The sequence below is a fragment of the Colius striatus genome, chromosome 4 (assembly GCF_028858725.1).
Source record: "Colius striatus isolate bColStr4 chromosome 4, bColStr4.1.hap1, whole genome shotgun sequence".
NCBI lineage: Eukaryota > Metazoa > Chordata > Aves > Coliiformes > Coliidae > Colius > Colius striatus.
The window spans coordinates 9358018-9382093 of NC_084762.1; the positions used below are offsets into that span (position 1 = coordinate 9358018).

At 42.7% G+C, this 24076-nt stretch overlaps 1 protein-coding gene across 1 annotated transcript in view; it reads right to left on the reverse strand.

The window, feature by feature from the left end:
- Positions 1 to 24076, reverse strand: part of MYO10 (myosin X) — a 158860-nt gene that overhangs the window by 11907 nt on the left and 122877 nt on the right. The window contains exons 20-33 of the mRNA XM_061994767.1: positions 21096 to 21220; positions 20820 to 20934; positions 17552 to 17658; positions 16332 to 16541; positions 15990 to 16029; positions 14664 to 15566; positions 13301 to 13424; positions 11777 to 12020; positions 9390 to 9485; positions 5878 to 5971; positions 5088 to 5143; positions 2776 to 2918; positions 2123 to 2317; positions 533 to 690 (exon numbers count right to left, since the gene is read on the reverse strand). Of these exons, the coding sequence (XP_061850751.1) occupies positions 533 to 690; positions 2123 to 2317; positions 2776 to 2918; positions 5088 to 5143; positions 5878 to 5971; positions 9390 to 9485; positions 11777 to 12020; positions 13301 to 13424; positions 14664 to 15566; positions 15990 to 16029; positions 16332 to 16541; positions 17552 to 17658; positions 20820 to 20934; positions 21096 to 21220 (2610 nt within the window). The remainder of the gene's footprint in view (positions 1 to 532; positions 691 to 2122; positions 2318 to 2775; positions 2919 to 5087; positions 5144 to 5877; positions 5972 to 9389; positions 9486 to 11776; positions 12021 to 13300; positions 13425 to 14663; positions 15567 to 15989; positions 16030 to 16331; positions 16542 to 17551; positions 17659 to 20819; positions 20935 to 21095; positions 21221 to 24076) is intronic.

The following is a 24076-nucleotide window of genomic DNA, read 5'->3' on the forward strand; positions in this document are numbered from 1 at the left end:
GCTATGCATGCAATGCCTCCAGCAGGACCATCAAGCAGTAAGTGCTCACTGATTATGTTTCTCATCACATGGGGACACGAGATGCTTAGCCCATGCTATCACAGAACAAGAAAAAGAACCACCATGAAGAACAAAGGTCCCCAGAGCTGCCTGGTCTGCGTGCGGGCGCGCTGCTGACTGGGCAGGTCAAACAGGTCTGGGCACTCATCATCCCGCACGCTGTGCTCTGCTGGCATGTACAGCAACGCCTGGCAAGTTACATAAACCAGTAAAACTTGCTAGTTTTCATGGAACAGGGTTAGCCCTCTTGCCCTCCAAGCTGCCACTTCATACTTTGCTCTTTCACTGTTGAGGTAGAAATCCCTTTATCAGGTCACTGAATACACTCAGGTCCCACAATTTTGGTCCATGTCACTGTGTGATTAAAACTTAATTTGCTGCTCTATTACCCAATATGGCAACACCAAACATAAAATAAAGAAGATTTAAACAATCATGCTTTCCCACTCCACGCTCTCCTGCTTGTGCCTACCTTAATATCCTGAATAAGCTGCTGGGTTGGAGTATCAATTGGTGCTTTTGTATCAATCACATTCTGGATGGCACTTGACCAGCGGGTCGCCTCATTAAGCAGTTTTGTATAGAGCCGGTAACAGTGTTTGCGGCCGTACACGGTTACGTTCCAATAACCTGGCACACAACAGGCAAAGGTATTAGCCAGAGAAGCTACGTCTAGAAAAATACCCCAACTTCTATCTAAAAACAGCTGGAGTTCCATCAGACCCTGAGTGCTGCATTCTAGATCCTGCTGGCAATTTTTCAGGAACAAAGAAGTTGTATGAGTAAGGAAGTACTATCGGTTTTAGTAAGTATCGTCATTTTTCTGTTGTTCATGACAGAACTAAGGGGAATGGACATAAGCTGGAACCCAAAAAGTTCCACTTAAACAAAAGGAAAAACTTAGTTGCTGTTGAGGTGAGGGAGCCCTGGCCCAGGCTGCCCAGGGAGGGTGTGGAGTCTCCTTCTTGGGAGGTTTCCAAACCTACCTGGACACGGTCCTGTGCCCCCTGATCGAGGGGAACCTGCTTTAGCAGGGAATTGGGTTGGATGTTCTCTAAAGGTCCCTTCCAACCCCTACCATTCTGTGATTCTATGATTCTGTGGTAATACAGATATTGTGGTATTAAAGGAGACTCCTTTAAAAATGCCTGAGTAATATCACAGTACAACCAACCACCACACAGCTTTCCCTTTTTTCCAGTAATCTTAGTAAAAGTGACAAGAAGGCAACACTATGGGATACTGTAAGCTGCTTTTAGCCTCTCCTTCTCCAGCCCTGTCTGTAACAGGAGAATCTGAGATGGTCTTGTTTTGCATGTGAGAGCCTTTCCTTGTCTGTGACACACATACAGATGGGTGTAAGGAAAGAACTACCTTTTCTGTAAAACAGCCATTAATTTCACACCAGTGAAGTGGCAACAATGATAGGAAGGGCATTTCAGTTCAGATTCTCTCTCTGCATCATTGTACAGACTTTTTATGAAGCAGATTCAATTAAAGAACACCTGCTTCATCTTTCCCTAGCGAAAGCCTCTTTGAAGTGTCAGTGACCCCAATGAGATGATATAGGACTGTCAACAGTCGCTTCTCATTTGCAAACAGCCACTTCCCAGTTGAAAACCAGTTCTGAAAACGCACAGGGAGCTGACTCAGGTGTAGTATGTAGGTTAGCACAAACTGGACTCTTACTCTCCATCTCCCTACACTTGCTCAACCACATGTTACTGCTCATAGTTCCTTCAGCATACAAAATACTGTGTGAGGAGAGTGCTACCCCTACCTCTTTTCCCCAGGTCTTTGATGGGTATGTGGAAGTGTTCAATCAGCAGTCTATCACAATTTGAGTGTTGGTGAGAACAAATCTTACTCCTGTATACCTTGTTACCTGCTTTTTGTCCAGTAATTCCCTGTAATATGCCTCAGTGACTTAGGAACCTGATCTGTTCATCAAACTGCAACCTTAATAATCTACTTAAAATGTTCTTCCACACTGTTTGTTGCCATACTAGGGAGTAGGACAGAAGGCAACTGGACACATATTTGAAGAAGAGCGAACAACTACCTGTCTCTTTGAAGATTTTTTCATCAGGTGGGACCACTGAGCAGAGGCTGTTCAGGACCAGTGTGCCCAATTTCAAAGCATTCTTCTCCGAACTCTTGTAGTAGTCCAAGGAATTGTGTGTCAAAACAAACCAACGCTTCTTTAGTTTTAATGAAGACATCTTTGGGTTGTTCTTTACTTCCTTGTGTAGCCATCCTGTTACAAGACACAATTTTAATCATGTTTTTTTGGTCTTTTTTAAATGGAGTTGGGACAAAATTAGGTTGTTAAAAGTTAGCTGTGTACTCTCAACAACAACAAAAAAATACAATGCAAATTGTTTAGCCCACATATTAAACATCTCTGAGGACAGTTCTCAAACAATGAAATGATGGAAGAGATAATAAAATTAATATGAAAACCTTCCAACTTCAGAGTTTACCCAGAAAAACTATTTTGTCAACTTACAAAAATGCTTTTGTCATCATTACAGTGTTGTCTTACGTGGCACAGCAGGAGTATAATTTCAGCTGTATTAATTTGTGAGTAAACTCCACCATACAAAGATGAGGCTCCACATTACCATGCTGGCACATTACCCAGATTGTATTGTGGGAACAATCTCTTTGAAGCTTAATGGATATGACTTTGTTCCTGCCCCATTTAGTTCTTACCCCTCACAATGAATTCTTGTCCCTCCACTCTAGTGTCCCCCTTTGACCTTTGCAGCAGTGTTATCCAGTGATGCATCTCTTCAGGAGTGTCTGCATTACAGTGAAGAACACGATTGGCAGTGATGATCACAAATGAATTGGGTCTGTGAAAAACAATGAAGATTGAAAAAGCCTTTACAATCAACACACATACTGTTTGCCTCACTCACCATAACCATAAACGTTGTCCCTTGTTTGAATTGGTCTATTAATAGAAATACTATCCACCTCTGAAGCATTTATTTGAAAAGACTCAGTTATATTGGATTCACACTGAAATGCCAGGGCTCCGAATGGTGGGAAAGTTTACATTAAATTACCACATGTCTTATCTTAAAATAAATCTACGGTGAGAAAACCCTCCAAACTTTAATCAGCTTTGGATGTGAATCACAACTCTATTTCAGGGTCAGAGTGTCTGCTTCAGTAGTTACATTAGCTAAAACCAACTACGATTCACAAAGGTCTATAGTGAGGCAGCTTATGAACACAGATTCTTTTATTTTTAATGCAGTGCAACCCAATTTGCAGAGAGTACAATCTATTTTTAATGAGAGGCTGGCTTTTACCCAATCCTACACCAGGATTCACTGAAGCATGAAGAATCAGCCCAAGCAAACTGTGCTGAGGGCTCTCCAGATTAAAGGCAGGCTCTTCAGCCTACAAACACTTGCTTTAACCCTTTACTGTTAATTTTTTCATCCTGGAACACACACAACTTTTAAGAACTGTATCAGAGCCTTCTTTTCACAGCTCTTGCAAGGATGTAACTGGGTAGAAATCAGAACCCATCAATTGTTTGTGGGGATGGAGAGGTTCACCCAGATGTCACATCACTCTCCAAAACCAGTGTGCCACATAAAAGCATGAGGGAGGACAGGATAAAGACAAAAGTAAGTCAAAGTATTAGGGGGAAAAATTGGAAAACTGTGTGAAGGGAGGTTACAGCACATCAAGTCACATGAGAAGAGTGCAAGTTGTTTTAAAGTTCTCTTAAGAGTTATCTGCAGGTAGTGCTCAGCAGTGCCATGGAAGGAGCTAAGAAGGTGGTCAGAACCCCATGTTTTGCCACACTCCTCGTGTTACTGGGTGCTGTGCTGGTCAGGAAGAACAGTGGATGAGGAAACAAGTGGGTGTGTGAACTGAACAGAAGGATTTTGCTGACTGTGTTTAAAAATATGTGAAGAGAAGGCAGCTTTAGATTGAGCTGAGTGAGGCACACTCTAGAAAGCTGAGGAATGTCATATCCAGGACTGAAGCAAAAGAACTGAAAAAGGAGAGCACTAAGTTGTAAACTAAGGTAGATCAAGGAGGTTATGGGCAGCAGCAGTCAACTTTCCACTCCCTTCTCCTCCCCACCAGTTTAGGGAAATGATGGAAGCCCTATCTTGGCATTCTTTCTCAACACAGATTCAAAGGGCTTTCTGCTGAACTTCTCCCTTTTGAGCTTGCAATAGTGAGTTCATATGTGTGAAGAGAAAAATAGTCTATTGCCTGTTTTAGTCACATTCACTTCCTGATTGAAAAACCTTCCATCACTGATTTAGATTCAGAGAACTAAAAAAAACCCAAACCAAAACTGCAAGAAAAAAGAATCTGTATGAAAAACGCTTTCAGGAAAAATGCCTTTAATTTTGAAAGCTCTGGGCATTTGTGTTGCATTGTTTAGGAAACCTGGGATTATAATCCCTGTTACTGGTGGTATCAGGGTCTTGGCAGGCCAAAGACAAGCCAATAACTTAAACCTGGCTGTTTCACACATGTGCAATGAGGAGACTGGAATGAACTACAGTTCAAATAATGCCTCAGAGCCAGCAACCTTATTACCAGGCATACTTTTTATCCCCCAAAACACTGTTCAAGAACTCATTCAAGAAGTAAGCACATCTTGATGGTTATTTTTTATGCTACATTGTCTTTTTTGTTACAAAACACTCCAGTAGAACACAACATTCTTGCATGAGAAGCTGAGCAGAAAAATGTTTAAGTGATTTTTTTCTGACTATTGTATTGCTAAAGGACTCAAAAGTAAGCTGCTCTTTTTAAGGAGCATGACTTGTATAAGTGAAGGAAATATTTTATCTTCTACTTTTGGATCACACCCTCACAAAAACCATCACCATTCCTAATCTATGTTTAACAGGTGGTGTTTAGTACTAAGAAAAGGGTGGCAATGGTCAGTTGGTAGAATATAGAGATGTTAAGTATAAAGCATCTGATTTTGGCTAGAGAAAGGAAAAAACAGAAAGTCATCAGGCATGGCTCTGACTTACCTGTCTGGATTGTCAGCAGCACAGACAGAATCAATTAGTCCTACATCGAGCGTACCCTAGAAACAAATAGCCAACCAGAAGAGGAGGAAGACGTTTACATTAGTCACAGTATTCACAGACAGGGGAAAGGAGCAGCACCTTTGATCAAGCAAAATGAACTGCAGATTTGGGCATCAGTTTCTCTTAATCATTAAAACTGCTGAGGGGAAAACTAAGAGATTTGGAAAAATAGATCCAGTAAAAGATTATCTCTTGTTAACCTGGAGGCAGCTCTTATTTTTGCTATCCTTCCAAACCTGTTTGAATTTCTCACCTCGAAGTGCCATCCCAGTATACATGGCATCCTCTCAGAACAAACTTCTGAAGCCATTAAGCAGGGTTTCTTTTTCCCCTTTGCTTGGTTCCCAATGTATCCCATTTATTCCCAGGGTATGTTGTACAGAGTGATAAATGCAGCACCAGAGAAATGTCAAATTTTCAGCTTTTGGGTTTTCAGTTTACTCAGTAACTGTGTCTTTGCAAAACTTCAGACTCAAGCATACACTGTGATACGATAGGGAACTGGACCAGAAAAAAAGAGCCCCCAAAACGTCAGTTATTTTTCATCAAGGTGCATGATGGGAGAGGAATCTCTTCTTGTACAGCTATAGGACCAAGGACTTGGAGCCTCTAGCCAGCTACCACTGCACTGAAGGAAACCTAGGTTGTGACTCTTAGAAGCTGTGGCCACCACAGTGTCCCTGGTTTCTAAAAACATTTGCTTTGACAAGTTCTTTGAATGTAGACTTACCACAGCATTCTGTGGATTTGCCTGCTCATCGTGCATCTCTCGGATCTCTTGCTCTGTGGACGCATGGACTTGACTCAGTACACTGAACCACTGGCTGTGGAAAGAAAGGCAGCAGAGTAAGTCAAACGTTGCTGCTGCACAAGCCTACTGTCACCTTTGTTCTGCAGAGATCTAGCAGGTTCTGCAGGTTTTTGAAACTGCTTAAAATTCCTTTTGTCAACGTGCATGAAAGCAACAGGGCTTTACTGCAGTTCAAGTAATGTTGTGCACAAGCAAGCCCCTCCAGATCTCCCAGCCAAGCTCAGGTCATACCCTTCTTCCTGAAGACAAACACCTTGTGCAAAATGTATCTGAGAAACTGGCAGCAAGCACACTGGAACATCTGTGTGCTTAGAGAGTATTATTTGTAACACATCCCACACATTTCACTTGGAAAAAAATACATTACTAGCTACAAACAAAGCCTTTGATGAGAAACCCAACCTTCAGATTATAAGTTCTGCTGCACTGGTAACATGACTGGTAAAAGTTCCTTACAATGATCCTTCTGCAAAGACCACCCAAGTCTGTGAAGTCCTCTACAGAACCACACGCAAGAGGAGAAAAAGAATGAAAACCCCAAGCAAATACCTCTACAGTTTTTGTTCCCTATGGAGCATTGGAAAATCCAGCTGCTGGAAGGACCAGTCAAGTTGAACCAGGGCCAATTTGTGCCACTCCAGTGGCCTTGTATATATCCACAACAGGAAAAGTGGCAGAGAGGTTTCCAGTACTTTGTCCCCTAGTGTTGAGCAGCAATTGCAGAAGGATTTAATTCCAGCCACACCTCCTGCTTCTGGGAAATCTCAACCCTCCTGGCACTGGAATATGATAAAGCTCAACTGCTCTAAGCAATCCCACTGAAATCTGAGGGCAGAGCTTGGCCTGTTTGGTGGGTTCCCGAATGCCATTCTTTGAGATATGAATTTGCCATTCTAATGGAAAGCACCTGGGGCCAAGTTTTCAAAGGGCTGCAAAGCCCAGCCTTTAAAACAGACTCTTCACTTCTCTGCAAAGGCTCCTGCATCACCACCAGCTACGAAACAAATGCAAAACTACTGGATTTAAATATGAAGCTATCTTTTCTGCAGTTGCTTACACTCACAGAATTTATGCCTAGCACACCGAAGCTGCCTCTTCTAACTCCAGCATCCAGAAAACAACTGTTCCCCATGCAACAGACACCTGGAAACAGAACTGCCCAAACAGCTGGAGAAAACCTCTGTAGTCTGTCAAACAGTACCACTGCTCCCATATCCTAAATCCTTTTGCTTTCATTAGAAACAACGCAAGGCATGAAGAAGAATGGAGATTTAGAGTGCCTGACAATACAGAAATGAGAATGTATTTAGGTCTGATCCTTTTCTTGAGACACACAGACATCCCAAAGAGAGGGGCTGAGTTAAGATGAGGTTACTGAAGACTCCTAAAAACGAGGGAAGGGTCACCTAGAGAGAAGGAACCATCAGCTGAGGAAAACTAAACCTCATCTACCAAAAATTGCCAGAAGTTAACTTCAGCTTTCTTTTCTGGGCTGGGGAATTACAAATTTATTTAAATGTCAATCTCCTATTCAAAAACAAACAAAGAGACTTCACAGCATCCTGTGCATGTTTAGTAATAACTTGTTATTGGATTTGAAAGAAGAGTTCAGAGATTTCATAAGTTCATGTAATCTTTGTGTAAACAGTGAAAAAGAGATTAATCTTGCCAATTCACAAAATACAAAGGCAGATTTTACTCTCCTTTTGCTTTCTTCCCTCTCTGGACCTCCTTTGTTTATCACTCGAGTCCCAGAGCTCAGGAACAGGGAAAAATATGGAGTAGGCGTTTGAAAGGCATAAACCCTCAGCAAAGGCTGCCCACTGGAGCATTACTTCTTTCCTCAAATACATTTCCATGACCAAACCAGTAATTCCTCTTCTTGGGGGATGTGGCAGGTTACTTTTGTTTTATCATAGCATCCTGGAATGGTAGGGTTGGAAGGGACCTTTACAGATCATTTAGTCCAACCCCCCTGCCCATCATTTGGACAAAAAGCAACCTCAGATCATGATCCAGCCCATGTACAAAACACCTTTTTTCCAATAGCAGATCTAGAACCAATATAGGCCAATAATTTTGTGCTTTGCTTTAGCAATCCCAAACATTGCTGAGGCTCAGGCTTAGGGCTATCTCTAAACCCTTACAACTCTCCCTCATTAACATCTTCTGGGATGGCTGAGAAACAAAGAATGGTGAAACATACTGGTGAAGAGTAATTTAACCTGGACAGTGTGTTATGTGCACTGTACACACCAATAGTGTCTAGCCTCTCCTCCTCCATGTCTCAGAAAGGAGAGAGATGCATGACAACAGACAACTCTTGATGCTGATAATTTCTTACTGGTCCCTAGGGCATGCACACAAGTCTATTAGAAGAGACTTTAGCTACATACATCACACCACGTAAGAATCTTCACAGTAACTGCTGGGAAGCTCATCCCTTACTTCAAGGATGATTTTGAGGATGCCCACAAAACAAAGACCGATTCTGCATTGGAAAGCATTGCTAAATTTATACTCAGGGTCCTGTGACACAGGAACATTTTACACCTTTAGAAATAATAGAGTACCATGTAACTTTCAAGGCTTCTGAGCAGAGTAGCTCAAGTGATGTTGACACAGGCACCCTGTATTCTGGCCTTGGGGCAGCAAGGCAGTGGGTAATAAGCTTTGATTACTAAGTTCCCTTTATTTACATGCTTAGTTTTTCCAGGCAAGCACATTATTATCTCACATGAACTGTAGTGTAGGGATTTTCTTTTCTTTCTCATTTGTAAAAAGAGGCACTCCAACTGATCTGACAAGTCAAGCTTGCTCCTCACCTACCAGCCCTCCCCTGCAGTTTGATATGGATCCTTTAGTAATGAAAGCAAGATCCTTTTTACATCAGCAGAAAGGGAAACACTCTCTTGCATGCTCTTCTTACTGATGAACACGCTTCCACCCTAAAATCCAGTGACCACACTACAACTTTTCTCTGAAAAAGTTCTAGCCTCTGCTTTGGTGAACAGATCTCAGCCCTGAACCACTTTATTTCAGGTGGATTACAGGGCTTTAAATACTGATTTAATCTAAGCAGCTAAACACGGCAGGGTAATGCACAAGATAAGCATCAATGGCTGCTGAGTGCCTCTCAGACACGCTCTGCTTGGGAAAGTTCCTAGTAATAAAAGGGTAACAGTCAAATTCTAGGCAAATTTCCATTGTCAGTCTGATTCTTCCCAGTATTGTTCTGCAACAAGGTTTTCTTCTCAGCAGACCTTTTGAAAAAGTGTAACATGCAATGTATTTAACACAGCCTGAATATCCTGTGACAGTAGGCAAAGTAATTGATGCCAAACACAAGTCAGAATGCCACAGAGGTTGTAAAAGAAAAGAGAGAAGAGAGAGGAGAAAGAAAAGGGAAAAGGGCCTGATGATTTTCATACCTTGCATCCTCAGGAGACTCAGCAATTAAGTGGTAGGTCCTGTCACCCATTATTAGGTCAATACCATTTTCTTTGCCTGTATTGTCAACAATCTCTCTGAAAAGCAGAAAAAGCCACAATTAAGCTTTAGGGATTGTCAGCATTTTGAAAATTCTGTTCTGTTGGGAGGCTTAGAAACAACTGATACTTCCAATAACACCAGTCAGCCTTAACTGGGTTCATTTGCAAGACTCTCAATGTGATGTATCAACTATAGTTGCTGTGTTTTCTGCCTACGTGGCACAAATACTCAAACTATTATGAATGTCACTACACCAAGTTGACTATTCTGTTATTGTTTTAACACGAACTAAAGAAAAAGCATTATCAAACCTCAAGAATGGCAAGGACAACTGAGTGGAGGGCTGGATTTATTTCTGAACTGTCTGCATACACAAGTAATTTTTTGAGTGGTAAAGGAACGCTCTTGAAGATTAAAACCTGGATTAATGATTCTGTGTGGCTTTGTCACCATAAAGACAATTACAAACGTGACTTCCAGAAAAAGCTGAGCACTCATCTGCTGAAAAATTCCATCTTTCTAATTTGCAGTTTGGACATCTAAGTATCAATACAGTAAACAACCATGAACCACAAAACACAAGCTTTTTTAGGAGTAGTAGATAAGGCTTTTCTGAAGGTTAAGAAATCAACTTTCATTTCCTTTTTGCTACTTTACTGTATTGGTCTGAAGCTCTTTATTTCCTTAACTAGCTATGCTTCCTTATCAGCTATACTGTTCTCATAGCGCTCTGCTCTATATAAAAAATATAAGGAAGCTCTGCTTATCAGACTCATGAGGCCAATTTATCTGCTACTGAAGAAAAAAGCTATAGTTCGGTATTGTTTCCTTTAACTTGGTTCCCTTCTCTCTCAATAACAGCGTCCGACAGAATCTTAAGAGTTGGAAGGGACTTTGAAAGATCATCCAGTCCAACCCCTCTGCCAGAGCAGGACCACCTAGAGTAGGTCACACAGGAACCTTTATTTAATTTAAACAGGGTCCCTACCATGGGGTGCTGAAATATATAAGTTGCACAATATGTTAGGAATGCACTCAGTGATTAAAATTACTTAGAAAAGCTCTTGCTTATTTCTTGTGACATACTGCTCTTCAAACACAAGTTCCCTTTCTTTTAGCTATTTTATGGCCATATGATCATCGATTGAACCTAGTCCAAGGTAGGTTCAACAGCCTTTACCTCACAAGTGTTAAGGTAAGTTGAGCAAAGAACTTCTGCAGGGCGCACTCAATGAAACAATGTGATGACAACAAAGAGAAAAGCCTTAAAAATATTGAGGAAAATATGCTAAATACATGCTGTGGTACATGAGACAGAGTCAAATTCAGTTTCAACGACAACAACAAAATTGTTGTAGGAATTTCAGTTGCTATTCAGAGATTTACTTGACAGCCAGCAGCCCACTGGTTTTACACAAGAACGTCAGGATGCTCATTGAAACTATTTACTCCACTCTGCTTGAGATCAGGCTCAAGCCACAACTTCCCAAGAAAAGATTAATCTAAGCTTCCAATTTAGTTTAAGCACTCTGTTAAATTAACAAAATAAGATGGATAGTACAAGGAGCAGAATGGAATCAAGTATTAGAGTAAGTTCTATTTTTCTCTACCTTGGAAAAGAAAAGCTTAGGTACACTCTTATACAGAAATGAGACTGCCAGTGTTAGAAGGCTTCAGTTTTTAAATTAGTTAGATAATTCCTAAGTTCATAAAGCATCCTGCCTGTTCAGAAGGAAAACTGTCAACCCTTATAAAACTTCTTTGATGCATTCTGCAGGAAACAAAGAATTTTAAGGCACATGGAGATTTAGTTGGCGAGACACAAGTAATGAAGTTAGGTTTAGTAAAAATACACATTTGAAGGACTTTTTGACCACTACCACAATTATTTCAAACATGAAAAAAAAGATAAATGCATACATAAAATACAGCTTTGACCCAGGCTAACTTAAATATATTCAAGGCCTATTAATTCCACCCTCTTCGTTCTAGGTTTGCCTGCAGCTACAGACTTGGCAACATGCCTCAAATTGCCTTGGGAATCATTACAGACTGTGTAGGGCCTCCAGTCTGGGAGAAAGTATAGATGGGTTCATAATAGCAGCAGTTTTCTTAAGTGTCTGGCACTGGCTTAGCTCTGGAGTACTCTGTAGATTTAAGAGAGAGCCAAGTAAGGACAACACTCGCTTTCAATAACTTCACCACACACATTCTCATGATTGCATTCACATAATTTGAAGGGAGGGCGCTCAACAACTTCCCAGATTAAGCCCCAAGAAGTATTTAGGAGGAACTGTGGCCAACATATAAAAACATATAAACCTACTTGGCTGTTCGGACGTCAATGGCACCCTTTAGCTTTTCTTCACTGTCGTTTTCAAAGTACATCAACCTGGATTGTCTGAGAACAAACCATCGTTTCTTCCAGTTCCTTCTGGAAAGCGTGGATGATCCACCCCCCTTTTTGTGAAGCCAACCTTGCTTAAGTGCTTCCTGCTTGGAACGAAACCACAGGAAGGTCTCATCTTTCAGGACACACCAGCGTCGCTTCCATGTGTTTATTAAGCCACCTGGCAAGAGAGATAGATCTGGGTTTGCAGGTAGTTAAGACAAACAATTTATGTTATAAACCACAAGCTGTGACCAAAGGAAAGCTGGAAGATGCTGAGCAACAATGCTGCAGTTAAACTGCATCTCTGCCATAAGTCACCAAACCAAAGATGTCATCTTTGCATCTCCTTAAGGCCACCAATGTCCTTGGCAATCTAAAGACCCTTAGATTAGAAATTATAATAAATATCTAAGCAACAAAATCATGTCTGTAACATAAATACAATTATCTTTATTTACACATAATACATATACAATAAATAATAAATTATTCCAGTCTCACTACACACAAGAATTGGATCTTTAACCCTTTTTTCAGTGTATCTCAATGATAATCCCAGAAAAATTTAGTCTTACTTTCCTCTCTCCAGGTTATTAGGAGGTAACAATGTTCCACTCAAACCCACAAAACCTCAAAAAGCTATACTTGGAGTAGGAAGCAGACTGGTGTGAGCTCAGTCATAGCAAACTATGGCCGTATGGTAGACAATACACCTTGCACTTGAGTTACATCACAGTTGTAAAACCCTTAACCAAATAACAATACTCCTGTCATTCCACAAAGCCTTACTGCCAACTCTGTCAAAGTCAGAGCTGTGCTACCGATGGCTGCACTATTTTTTACACAAACATCCCTGTTCTTGTCCCAGGAAAATAAGTGATGTTACAGCGATGGGTATCCTCCAAGGATTCATCTAGGTTACAATCTACTATCAATCATGAGAAGATAAAGCCAAGGATCTTCACCAGAGAATTCCTGTGTATATTTTCCAGAGTTTCTCACCCCACTTTGCTACACATACTCTTCTCCATGTCTTTTGGATCAAAAAATGAAAGCAGACTGAGGTCAGTAAAACAGGTCTGCAATGCAGAACGCTGTTTACGTGACCAGATTTTGGGAGCAGGAATCAGCTCTCCTCAAAATCTGGCACAATTTGACTTTGTGAGTTATTCTGCTATATTTGTACTGTATATTCCACAGTTTAAGAGCCAGCAAAGATGTAAAATGAAACAGGGTCAGCCCAAAATGTTGATGTTCTTTGCAGAAGGGAAGAACACTGCCAGATGTAAGCTGCTGCAAGTAACTTCATTTGAGAGAGATTTCTTTTTGAGAGTAATTTTTCTACCATCCTTTAAAAAGTAAGAAAACAGCTTAGCTCCACAGGTATTGGAAGTACAAGGTATAACAAGATATTTCTGGATATTTTGTGTATTTAGTGAATTCTGAGTCACTCAGTACCTTTCATGTACAGAAAGCTGTGAAAGTAGGGCAGGCTGACACAGCTATAGACCGAATCCCTCCGGTAGGAAAGCTCATCATCTGTGTCAAACCTGGAGTCAAAATCTTCTTCGCTGTCTTCAAACTACAGAAGAAAGGAAATAAAGGTGAAATGATCTCTCAGGAAAGACTTTAGATAAAAGTTTAGAAGTCTGAGCTAAAACTTCACATCCACCTTCGTGAGACCATGATTCCTTATTGGCTTTCATCCAGGTAGCAAAGTAAAGATTACATCACAGTTACCACTTGAACTGTTTGATTACACACATAATCTATGGGACAGCTTTATGGCTGCTCAGGAAAGTTATCCCTTTGCAAGAGCATGGCGAGGGTATGCTACCTTGTGCTACCTCCATTACTGAAGTGCTGTGAGTAACAGTTTGGAAGAGGCTTGAAAGAGAATTTTTCCACGAGCTGTGGTAGTAGCTTTCCTCCACCTCACCTGAAATTGTCAGAATTTATGCTCTGTATCTAACACACATCCAGGGTCATGCAAGAGGAAGGAGTCCTCCACAGTGACAGTTTCAAGTGCAAGTACTGTCAAGCTACAAGGCAAGAACTGTCAGGTTAACTCCATGACCATGATGGCTCCATGATGACAAGTTTCTGTTACCTCAAGCGTAACAGATATTTTAGTTGTAATGTTTTCCTTCTAAATAAGTCAGTGTTGCTGAAAGTCTTTTTCACTTTCCCAATTAGTCTCACAAAAGTATTCTGTGAGAGGTAGAGGACACTGGATTCTTCTAAACAGTATTTGTAGGGGTAAAGGCCACAGCACACTCCATAAACAGCACTGCAAAAGGGCTCCTCAACATGCCTCGATCATTTTAACACTTGTCACCTTGTGAAATGTACTCTCCAAGTAACCTCAAAACATGCCTGGCATTTCGGGGACTTCTCCAAGCAGCTTGTTCCTGTTGCAACTTGTGTGCATGACTGGGTCTGTTTTTTCTGCAAGCAGTTCCCCACCACACTATCTAGTACCCTGACTCCAAACACAGGTAGAGAAGTGTTTTGCTTAGGAGTTGTATCCCAGGCCATGCACTGAGCTCCAAATAGCATGCAGCTCTGCTTTAAGTCAGACAGAACCATCTCCTCGTGTAAGCCCCTAGGACTGCAAGCAGCACCTGAGCAGCCTCTGACTCCAATGCACTCACGCTGGTGGCATCTAGATGGCAACAGACAACTGAGTCTAAGGAACTCAGACTACATAACACAGACATTTTGGAAGAAGAGCTACAGTGATTCTCCAGCTCCACAGCAGAGGAAAAAATAATAACCAGGAAGCACATATTATTAGGTAACACAGCCCAATGATACTTACAGAAGACTGAGCACCTTCTGAGCTGAACCGATACGCTCCAGAGCTATTGTATGTCCCCACCGAGCAGCGGTAGTCCGGTGACCACTGGCTGCTGTGCGAGTTAGAGAAGGTCACGCTGCTACCAGAAGTAATAGCACCATCTTCATAATCATCTTGGTCGTAATCATAGTCTCCATCGGGAGAAATAAGTTCCACAGAGTTTGGGGGTCTGCACGACACGTTTTCTGGCATGCAGTACGTGGACTCCCCGCTGGAAGAGTTGTGGAGACTGACAGTATCGTGGGGAGGAGGGATGAGCACGGCCTCGCTCGCAGCAGGCATCGTTGGCACCACCGTGTCATTCATGTAGGGATCCTCTTCTGAGGAATCATCGCTCGTTCTGATGCCACTGGTCCTTTGATCAGAATGGCCATGCTCACTCGGGTTGGGCGAATCCTTGAATGCATCATCATCAGCTTCAAAGCCCTCATCTACCTCCTCCTCAGGATATGGCTGGCTGAAGTTAAAATTGGGCTTTTCGCTGCAGGCGTTTCCAGTCTGTTCCGTCAGCTCAGCGGGATACCCGTTGCCCACAGACAGAGACCTCTCGATGTTTCGGACGCATTCGTCAATCTCATCAAAGTTCAGGGATTCCAGGAACTCCTGGGCTGCTCGGCATGCCTCGTCCTCAAGCCGCCGGAGCTCCTCGTCCCGAAGCTGCTGCAGCCTCTGGAGCGAAGCCTCTGTCAAGGACAGCTCCTGCTGCTTCTTCACACGCTGCAGGTCTTCAATTTCTTTTTCCAGACGCAGGATTTCTTCCACCTGCCTGCTTTCTTTTTGCTTCTCCACCTCTTGCTTCAGCTCTGCCTCTTTCTGGGCTTTCTGAATGGCAGCCAGTTCCTGCTTCTTCCTCTCTTCTTCAGCCTGCATTCAAAATAAATAACTAAACAAAATAAAACAACCAAAGCCCCTCAACGCAAGATGCCTTTAAGAAATGTACTTATTTCTAAAGCACTGTGCTCCCACCACGCTCTTCATTTAAAAGGACCCTTATCCCTACATCAGAAAGAAAAGGAAAGTGAAGAATGAAAACATGATTACGTTTACTCACAGATACTGGAAAGCTCAAGTACGTGCAGAAAGCTCAGTCTTTGCCAGAAATTAAATGAAGCATGAGGTGAAAGAAATTTCCATGCAAACAAATGTATCAAGTTTCCTTTGGCTTTATCTGCCAACTCCTGTAATAAGTTTAGTTTAAATGCCACAGATGCCTTTTATTATTTTTAATGGCTGGGTTGAGATACTCAGATAAACAGGATGGCTGAAAGCATAAAGAATATCATTTACCTGCTGGGCAAGACGCTCTGCTTCTTGCCTTTGTCTTTCCCTAGAAGTGAGGGGAGAAAAGAAGTCAGTAAATCGAGTTCAGCGTAAGCTCATCACATACCTTGGCTCAGGCAACAGCTCAGCTTACAGAGATCATCTGCCCCGTGGAAAAGACAGCCAGAAAATAAGGTCACCAAGGATATGGTTGTGAATATGACACTGCCACAGCAGCTACGTGCATCATTCAGCAAAAGAAGCAAAGGCATCCAAAATCACTTGACCAAGAACAGCCTGACATAAAGACTCTTCAGACCAAACCCTAACATGGCAGACAGGAGAGTGACATAAGACAGCATACTGCACCTTTCTTCCTCCTCTTTCCTCCTTTCCTCCTCTTGTCTCCACTTCTCCTCCAGTCGCTCCCTGTAGACCCGCCGAGCGAGTTGGCCTCGCCGCTGCTTCTGAAGGATTATGGCTGCTTTCTTCAGGCACAGGAACTTTTTCCTACCAATGAATGCTCTGTAGTTCTTCTGTATCACAACCACACAGTAGAGAACTTTTCTATACCGCTTTCTGGGAGGAAAAAAAAGCCAAACAACAAACCAAATTTCTAAGGAAACAAGGAACTGACAAGCAGTGGCCAGAGGTCTTGCCATGGTGACCTCCAATATTAAGCCTGTGGTAGGAAAGCGATCTATTATTTCTAGCTCTGTGATGGTTTCCTCATTCTTGCTCACCTTCTCCTCCCCCTGAGAGGAAAGATTCTCTCATTTCTGTGACAGTGCTTTCTCTGTCTCAATGAAGGAAATGCACATTACTTGTCTTATGTGTTCTTATGTCCCTGACAGGGAGATGCTACAAGGACAGCTCAGTGTGTGTACACACATGCAGAGAAAGAATACACATAGACAATCACCCCATATCTCTGAAAAGAAAGATCATGAACAGCTCTGTCATTAAAGAAGGAATATAGTTTTTAAGTAACATATCGGTCAGAATGTAAGGACGCGGCTAACACACAAATGAAGAGAAATTATCTCATGCAAACAAGTTTCCTTAAAATGTCCTCAAGTCATTCATAGTAAAAAAGAGAGAAATAGATGGGATGAGCAACTTCACCAAGCACATGATGCATGAAGCCAGGTAAACAAGTCAAACATTAACCAGTTACAAATGTCTTGGTTCTTTAAGACACAAACTGATTTGCTTTGCTTTCCCTTTTCTTATCATGACGAAGCAAAGATGAGTTTGAATCTCAGCTGGCAGCTTCGGGCACCTCACTTAGTACCATCCACCTAGAGCTCCTCCCGTGAATCTAATGTTGTGCTACACTTAAACAGGTACTAGCTGACCTTCAAACATCCATAGTGTTCTATTCATTACATTAAAACCATTCACACTCCATTTTCTTTTATTTATGGGCCTGTCAAAGATACCAGCTGGTATTTTCAAAAGCCACTTAGAGGGTTTGGATTCTAGTTGCCTTGCAAAAGTGAAGAATTGTTCCAGAAGGATTTAAGGCCATGACACTCCCCTAGTTTATCCCAAAGCTCGATTACTGACATTCTCATCTCGTCACTTACCGGGCCGCATAACCCAAGACGTGTGCTCGGATGATCATTGCTGCCTTGGTGACTTCCACCTCTCGCTGTTTCTCTAACTTGTGTTCCAAGGACTCACGGAGAAACACCTACAAAAGAAAACATCTGGCTTAACAACTTGTGGAGAGCATCATTTACAAAGGAGAGCCAGAGCGTTGTCAATGTCGGTCTGAGCAGTGAGCCTCAGCTTTAGATTTGGAGACAAACATACCATTTCCTCAACAGAAAACACAAAAAGTGTTCCACTTAAAAGGAAAAAAACAAAACCCTGCAGATGATCCTCTAACTTTGTGTTTCAGTAGGAACAGCCTGATTACACCAATGGAAATGTTAATTAGGAGTGGGGATTTTCCAAAAACAACATAATTACTGGATTAGTTAAACAGCGTTTCCCACCAAAGACTAACAGCGGCAAAAGAAGTTGTAGGACTTAGCATGAACTTCCTGATTTGAGGGGCAGGAACACCACCCTAATAACTGCTGTTTCACAGTAACATCATGGTCCCTTACATGCCTCGTTGCTTCAAATGCCATTGCTGCAGGCCTGCAGAAGTAAGCAGGAATGAAAGTGGTTTCGTGCTTGTGTTGACTCAACTGTGTTTTCCTCCATCAGGAGAGAGCTGCTGCGGCCAGATACCTCACAGTCCTCCTGCAGACAGATTGCTGCCCAGGCTCCCAGCTTCTAGCCTGGGCCATTCCCCTGGCCTGCCCAGAGCCTCAGAAGCAGCTTTAACACATGGCAGTGACATATATTGAACCTTAAATGAATGAAATTGCTTCTCCAGCCAAGCAGAGGTGCAGGAGATGCAGCTTCCCTCCTCCACCGGTCTGGGCATCCACTCTGCGTTGTGCACTTGGGCAGCGCTGAGCTCTCTGCCCAGCTCTTCTCAGCTTCCCTTTAGGAAGGCTCAGCCTGCTGCCATCAGCTGTAGGTGGCAACAGCCTGGCATGCTGCTGCCCGAGACACAGGCTGCTGGAAACATCCAGCTCAGTGCCACTGTGGCTGTGGGGAAGGAAGGCCAGGCCACACCCCACAAAGGGAGGAGGGCTGCAGACAACCACCAACAAAGCTTCCTTGAAGCGTTTTGGGTTTTTTCTTGCTGTGAGGGAAAGAGAAGGAAAAACAGGAAAAATACAGACTCTTGTGTGTGTTCAGGTAGAAAAAGGGTACTTTTTTCCCCTCTGTTTTGTGGGGACACAAAGCCCATCATCAAAGCCAAAGCAGCAGCACTCCTGAGAAGAGGCACAGTTGTGAGTTTTGAATGTAGCTGGAAAGGGACTACATTGTACCACAAATTGCCCAACGTTAGGGAACATAAAAAGTCCTACAGAAAGCCTTAAAGTTCCAGAGTCACACTGGCTATCTCTTGATATCAAGTCTTTACACACAGAAGAAGCCTTTTCTTTCACTCAGTAGGCAATCCTTCTTTGCTTTACACACACTGGCTTTAAAAACACAACAGAATTCTGCTTCAGAAAAGCATTCAGCCACTTCCTGAACAAAAAGGGATGTTCAGCACATGCTAAGCCCAGGCTAATGCCTTTTCCTGAGCAGGTGCACGGCAGCTTGAGATGTGAAAGACAAGAAAAAAACCCCATGGCACTGAAGCTAAACCACCACAACGTTGTTATTATGCCTTTCAAATAACACAGGCGGCACAGTGCCCTGGCCCATCTTCAGTCTGAAACCAACGTCCCCTTGTTCTCTCCTACAATGAGCTGTTTATGAACGACCCTTACAACTGTGCAGGCAGCTCAAGGGGAGACGTGAGCCCAGGCTCCAAGGTCCCAATGAGCAGCTGGTTAAACCAATTTCAGGTTCGAATAAATATATGTCCCTAAGATGTCAAAGCACTGCCCAAGGTTTGTGCTTAAACACTGCTGACGTACTACAGCTGAAAGCAGAATGGGAAGCACAGCCTACCTCTGCAGCAAGATGTTTTCACTGTATTATTTGTAAGCCAGTGTCTACAAAAACAGGATGAAAGATGACTTCAACTGCCATCAGAATATTTCTGGTCCTCTCTCTTACAATGACTGTAAAATGATTAAATCAACTTTCCCAATAGTATCTCTGAGGCTCCTTAAGCACGTGCAGGAATGGAGGAAACTCTTGATAACTATGGAGCTGTGAGAAGAGGATGAGGAAGGGCATTGCACACAACTCCAGCAGACTTTACAGAATATTTTTGCTGCATTATAGTCATGAGAAAGTTTTTTCATGCTTTAACAACTGAGAGGAAAACTGCACATGTAACACATAATTCAGCAAATTTCACTCCTAGCTGTGTTTTTGGTTCTCTCTCCACTGTGGAAGCCCCGAGTTACCCAGGGAAAAAAAAAAACAAATCAAAGAGAAAGCTGTCTGAAGAGGCTGGGGGGTGATCCTTGGCAGAAGTGGCCTCGTGTTTGTAACCCACTCTCCAGTCCCTTGCATCAGGCTTTTTGACTATTTAGAAGACCTCAGCTCCTGCAGTGAGGAATCTTCTCCTGAGTATGTAATGCTTTCACTGCATTTGTCAAGCCCAAGAGCACAGATTTGCAAGGAGGAAAGCTGCACAGCTCTTATCCAAAATCAAATGTGCATAAGGAGCAGGGAATAACACATGGATAGCTTTGTTTCTCAAAGTAAAACTCCATTCTTTTAATTCAAAAGATTTCAATTTTGTTAAGAAGAAACAAAAAGTTGTGGGCAAAGTTCAGGTTGTCTCGTAGCACAGGTATGAGGGCTGATACACCTTTGAGAAGCTCTCAGACACACATGGCAAACACACACCACACCTGGAGCTCAACTCTGCCACATGAACACCAGCTAGAATCTCTCCCCCCGACTCCAGCCGCTGAGCAGGTGCCCCGCAGGGGTTTACTGGTACGAGGGGAGGTCCCTGCAGAACACAAGCGTTACCTCCCATGCTTCATACTTCTAACCATGATGAAATCCAGCTGCCATGTTTTAAGTGCTGATCCTCAGCGCTGCTATCCCTTGGGAGCAGTGGCAGAAAATCCCAGTGGGCTCTTTCTCCAGCAATGAAATCAGCAGTGTCTAAGTGCCTTAGACAGCAAACTCTTCAGTGTAACCATTAATTGTCGTTCTAAGGCTTCCAAGAGCACCAATAGGCATCCCTGACTTCTTTTAAGGCCAGCAGTAATTACCATTACAATACCTGTCTGCAGCTGTGCAGTCTCAATCACCTCCCCTCAGCTTTGTACAAGCCCCAGCCCCACAACCCACACAGTCTGACTATTTTACCTTATTTTTTCCGAGCTGCCATTCAGTGCTTGTGTTGTCATACAGACGAAGCAGGACGGCACATTTCTCATTTAAATCTTCGGGCAGAGTTAAGTTTCTCATGAGGACTTTATACCTGGCAACCAAAAAAGTATTTATTACTTCACTTATGAGACACATTCTATTTGTGCCACGAGATATTTTTGTTACTGGGTTTTCGCTTCATTCCTCAACGCGGGAATGCCGACTCGGTACCCGTGACTCGCATCTGAAGTGCACGAGCCACTGTGTTTTTACCTTTTATAAAAGTCTTGGAAGGGCCTTCGGACTGGGAACCCAGCCCTCCGGATCCTGACTGTCTCCAACATCCCAGAATAGCGCAGCTGGTTAAGCACCACTGTCTGTTCAAACTGGTCTGGCATCTAAAACGAGCAGGTTCAACATGAGGATTTTAATAGCAACGGTTAGAGATGTCAAAGGAAAGAAACAAAGGGTGAATCTGAAATGCACAAAGGCTAAAAACCGGCTACACAATGTCCCAAAGGACGTCAGCAGTTCTGAGCATATAAAAACCTATTTACAGGATAGAAATAAAGGGGCAATTACACAGTATCATTTCCAAAGAGACAACATTTACGGCCATTTCATCCAATCATGTCTCTCTTTTGATTTCATGTATATTCATAGGCCATTGCTGTGCAGGAATAAGCAACAGGAAGAATCACAGGCAGCTCACAAGTCAACTGCTATAAGCTTGACTATTTTACTTCTTTAACAACTGAATTTACAGTCCCCGTAGATGATCCCAACTGTAAACAATCCCCAATATTGACAATACACAAATATAGTGGTGTGATATAGTTTTAGGAAAAAAAACAAACCCAATGGGCAGAAAAGATTTAGGTTTTTGTGTTTTAGACAATTCATAGGATCACTGAATGGTTTGGGTTGAAAGGGACCTTTAAAGGGCATCTGGTCCAACCCTCCATTCATCCACAATGGACAGGGATGGAAGTTGGCATCTGAAATAAGCTGTATTTCAAAGAGTTTCTTTTTGCTGCAATTCTGAACAGCAGAGTTATTTTCACTTGTAAATAAAAAAACCCACCCCAAAAAAACCCTGCTTATCTAAATAAGTTTCCCTTAAGTTGCATGCAGTTGTTTCAGCATCATGTTTTCATTTAGAAAACATAAGACCCCATATCCACTGAGTCATGGGAATACCGATTTCTGATCAGGATGTAGCTGCCTCTTTGGAGCCTCAGGAATTGTCTTGTCCCACCTCAGAATCCCCCAAGCCACCCATGCTTTCCCCATGCTTAGAGGTAAACCAGCCACAGCCTGATACTGATACAACATCCCATGCAAATATACCATATAATTCATCATCCCAAATATCCACTTTAATCCCTCACTTGACCCTGCTGCACAGTTGCCTGCAGGGCTGGAGTACAGTGCTTAGTATTTTGCAAGAAGTTCAGAACGTGAGATCTCACAGATATAGTCAACAATCTATATAAGATCTGAAGTTCTTCAGCTGATACAAATGACAGCAGGATCAAGCCCTGAGCAATTTTAAATGACGGGAGACTCTTGGTATTTATCAACTTTCTTTCATCAGGCCTCTTGTTGAACTGAGCAAGTAACCGCCTCCCCCAAATTTTACCTTGTCAAAAGTACTTTCAGGGAAAATCCAGACTCAAAAGCTCGTTTAAAACACCCAGTCTAAATTATTTCATCAGCACCTTTATCCATAAAAGGAAACAGGGTGTGCTAGTGATGGCCCACCTGAGTTGTTAATTAGGTAGCTTCAAAAATACTGATAGATTAGCTTCTACCTCTCTAACATCCTGCTACATTAGCTTCTACTTCTCTCCTTTAAAAGGCAAAATGTCTAAATCAAGATGTTACTCTCCGTTCATGACTTCTTTTCTGAAGCAGAGGTGGAAGACTCCTGTGTAGATGCAACAGCCCTCCTGCATCGAGCTGTCACAGAGCTGCATGAGCAAATGTTTTCCCTATTTCATAGAATCATTATGGTTGGAAAAGGCCATTAATATTGAGTCCAACCACTGTCCTCACACTGCCAAGCCCATCACTAAACCATGTCCCTCAGCACCTCCTCTACAAGGCTTTGCAATATCCCCAGGGATGGTGACTCCAGCACCTCCCTGGGCAGCCCGTTCCAATGCCTAATAAGCCTCTTGGTGAAAAAGTTCTTCCTAATGTCCAACCTAAACCTCCCCTGGAGCAACTTGAGCCTATTTCCTCCTGTCCTGTCATTCTTTACTGGAGAAAAGAGATCAACTCCCCCCCCCAGCATTCACCATTCCTTTGACAACAAAAGACTTCCCAACCCCTTCCTTTAAACTGCAACAGCCAGGCCCTTCCTCCACAGTGAGCAGCACTGAACGCCAAGGAAAACAAGTGGTGTTTTACCAAGTGGTTGGTGCCCATGCTGAGCCCAGCCCTGCCTGGGGTAACCAGCCCTGTGTGCCAGAAGGGCTTGATCCAGCTTGGACAGGTGGTTGGGACCTATGGAGAAAATCAGCCACCACCACCATCAGGTGCTTTGCATCTCAAGGAGACAACATCCACTCTGCACCACTCTGGCTGTTGTTACACTAACGGCTCTGCTACACATGGGATTTAACATTTTATTGCCATATCCACATGTATAAAAAAACCCATAAATAATGTCCCAGGGGGTAAAAATGCCTCCACAAATAAGGCAAACAAACTCTTCCTTCTCAGCATGTTTTTTGCCAGAACCAGTAAAATACACCACAGGCAAAACCTTTGTATTTTATTGAACACACAGTATGAATGCTTACAATAAAGACACCCACACATTGTGAGTGGCATTGCCAACTGTGTTTTCCATTCATGCCCACCCTATGGGCAAGCAGGGCTCGGGAACTAGCCTTAGTCTGAATCTCTGCACATACATCTACATGTTTCTGTGCAGGTGGCTGATGATGCCTGACAGTAAAGGAAGAGACTGAACACATATACATACACACAAATTCTGAGGCAAAATAGTCACTTGTTGCCTCACACAACCCAAGGCTGATATGTGCCACAAGCACACATAGGTCAGTACATCCTTTTACCACTATACCTTCTTGTAGTCCTTTTACCTCACCCATACCCCTTAGCTCAAAAGGTGATGTTCTTGACAAGACTTGCAAACAAAATGGCCTTTGCAGTTTGTTAAGGTGTTGAGGCAGACACATGGATGGCAGCGGAGATGCAGCAAAGCCAAGCAAAACGTTGGT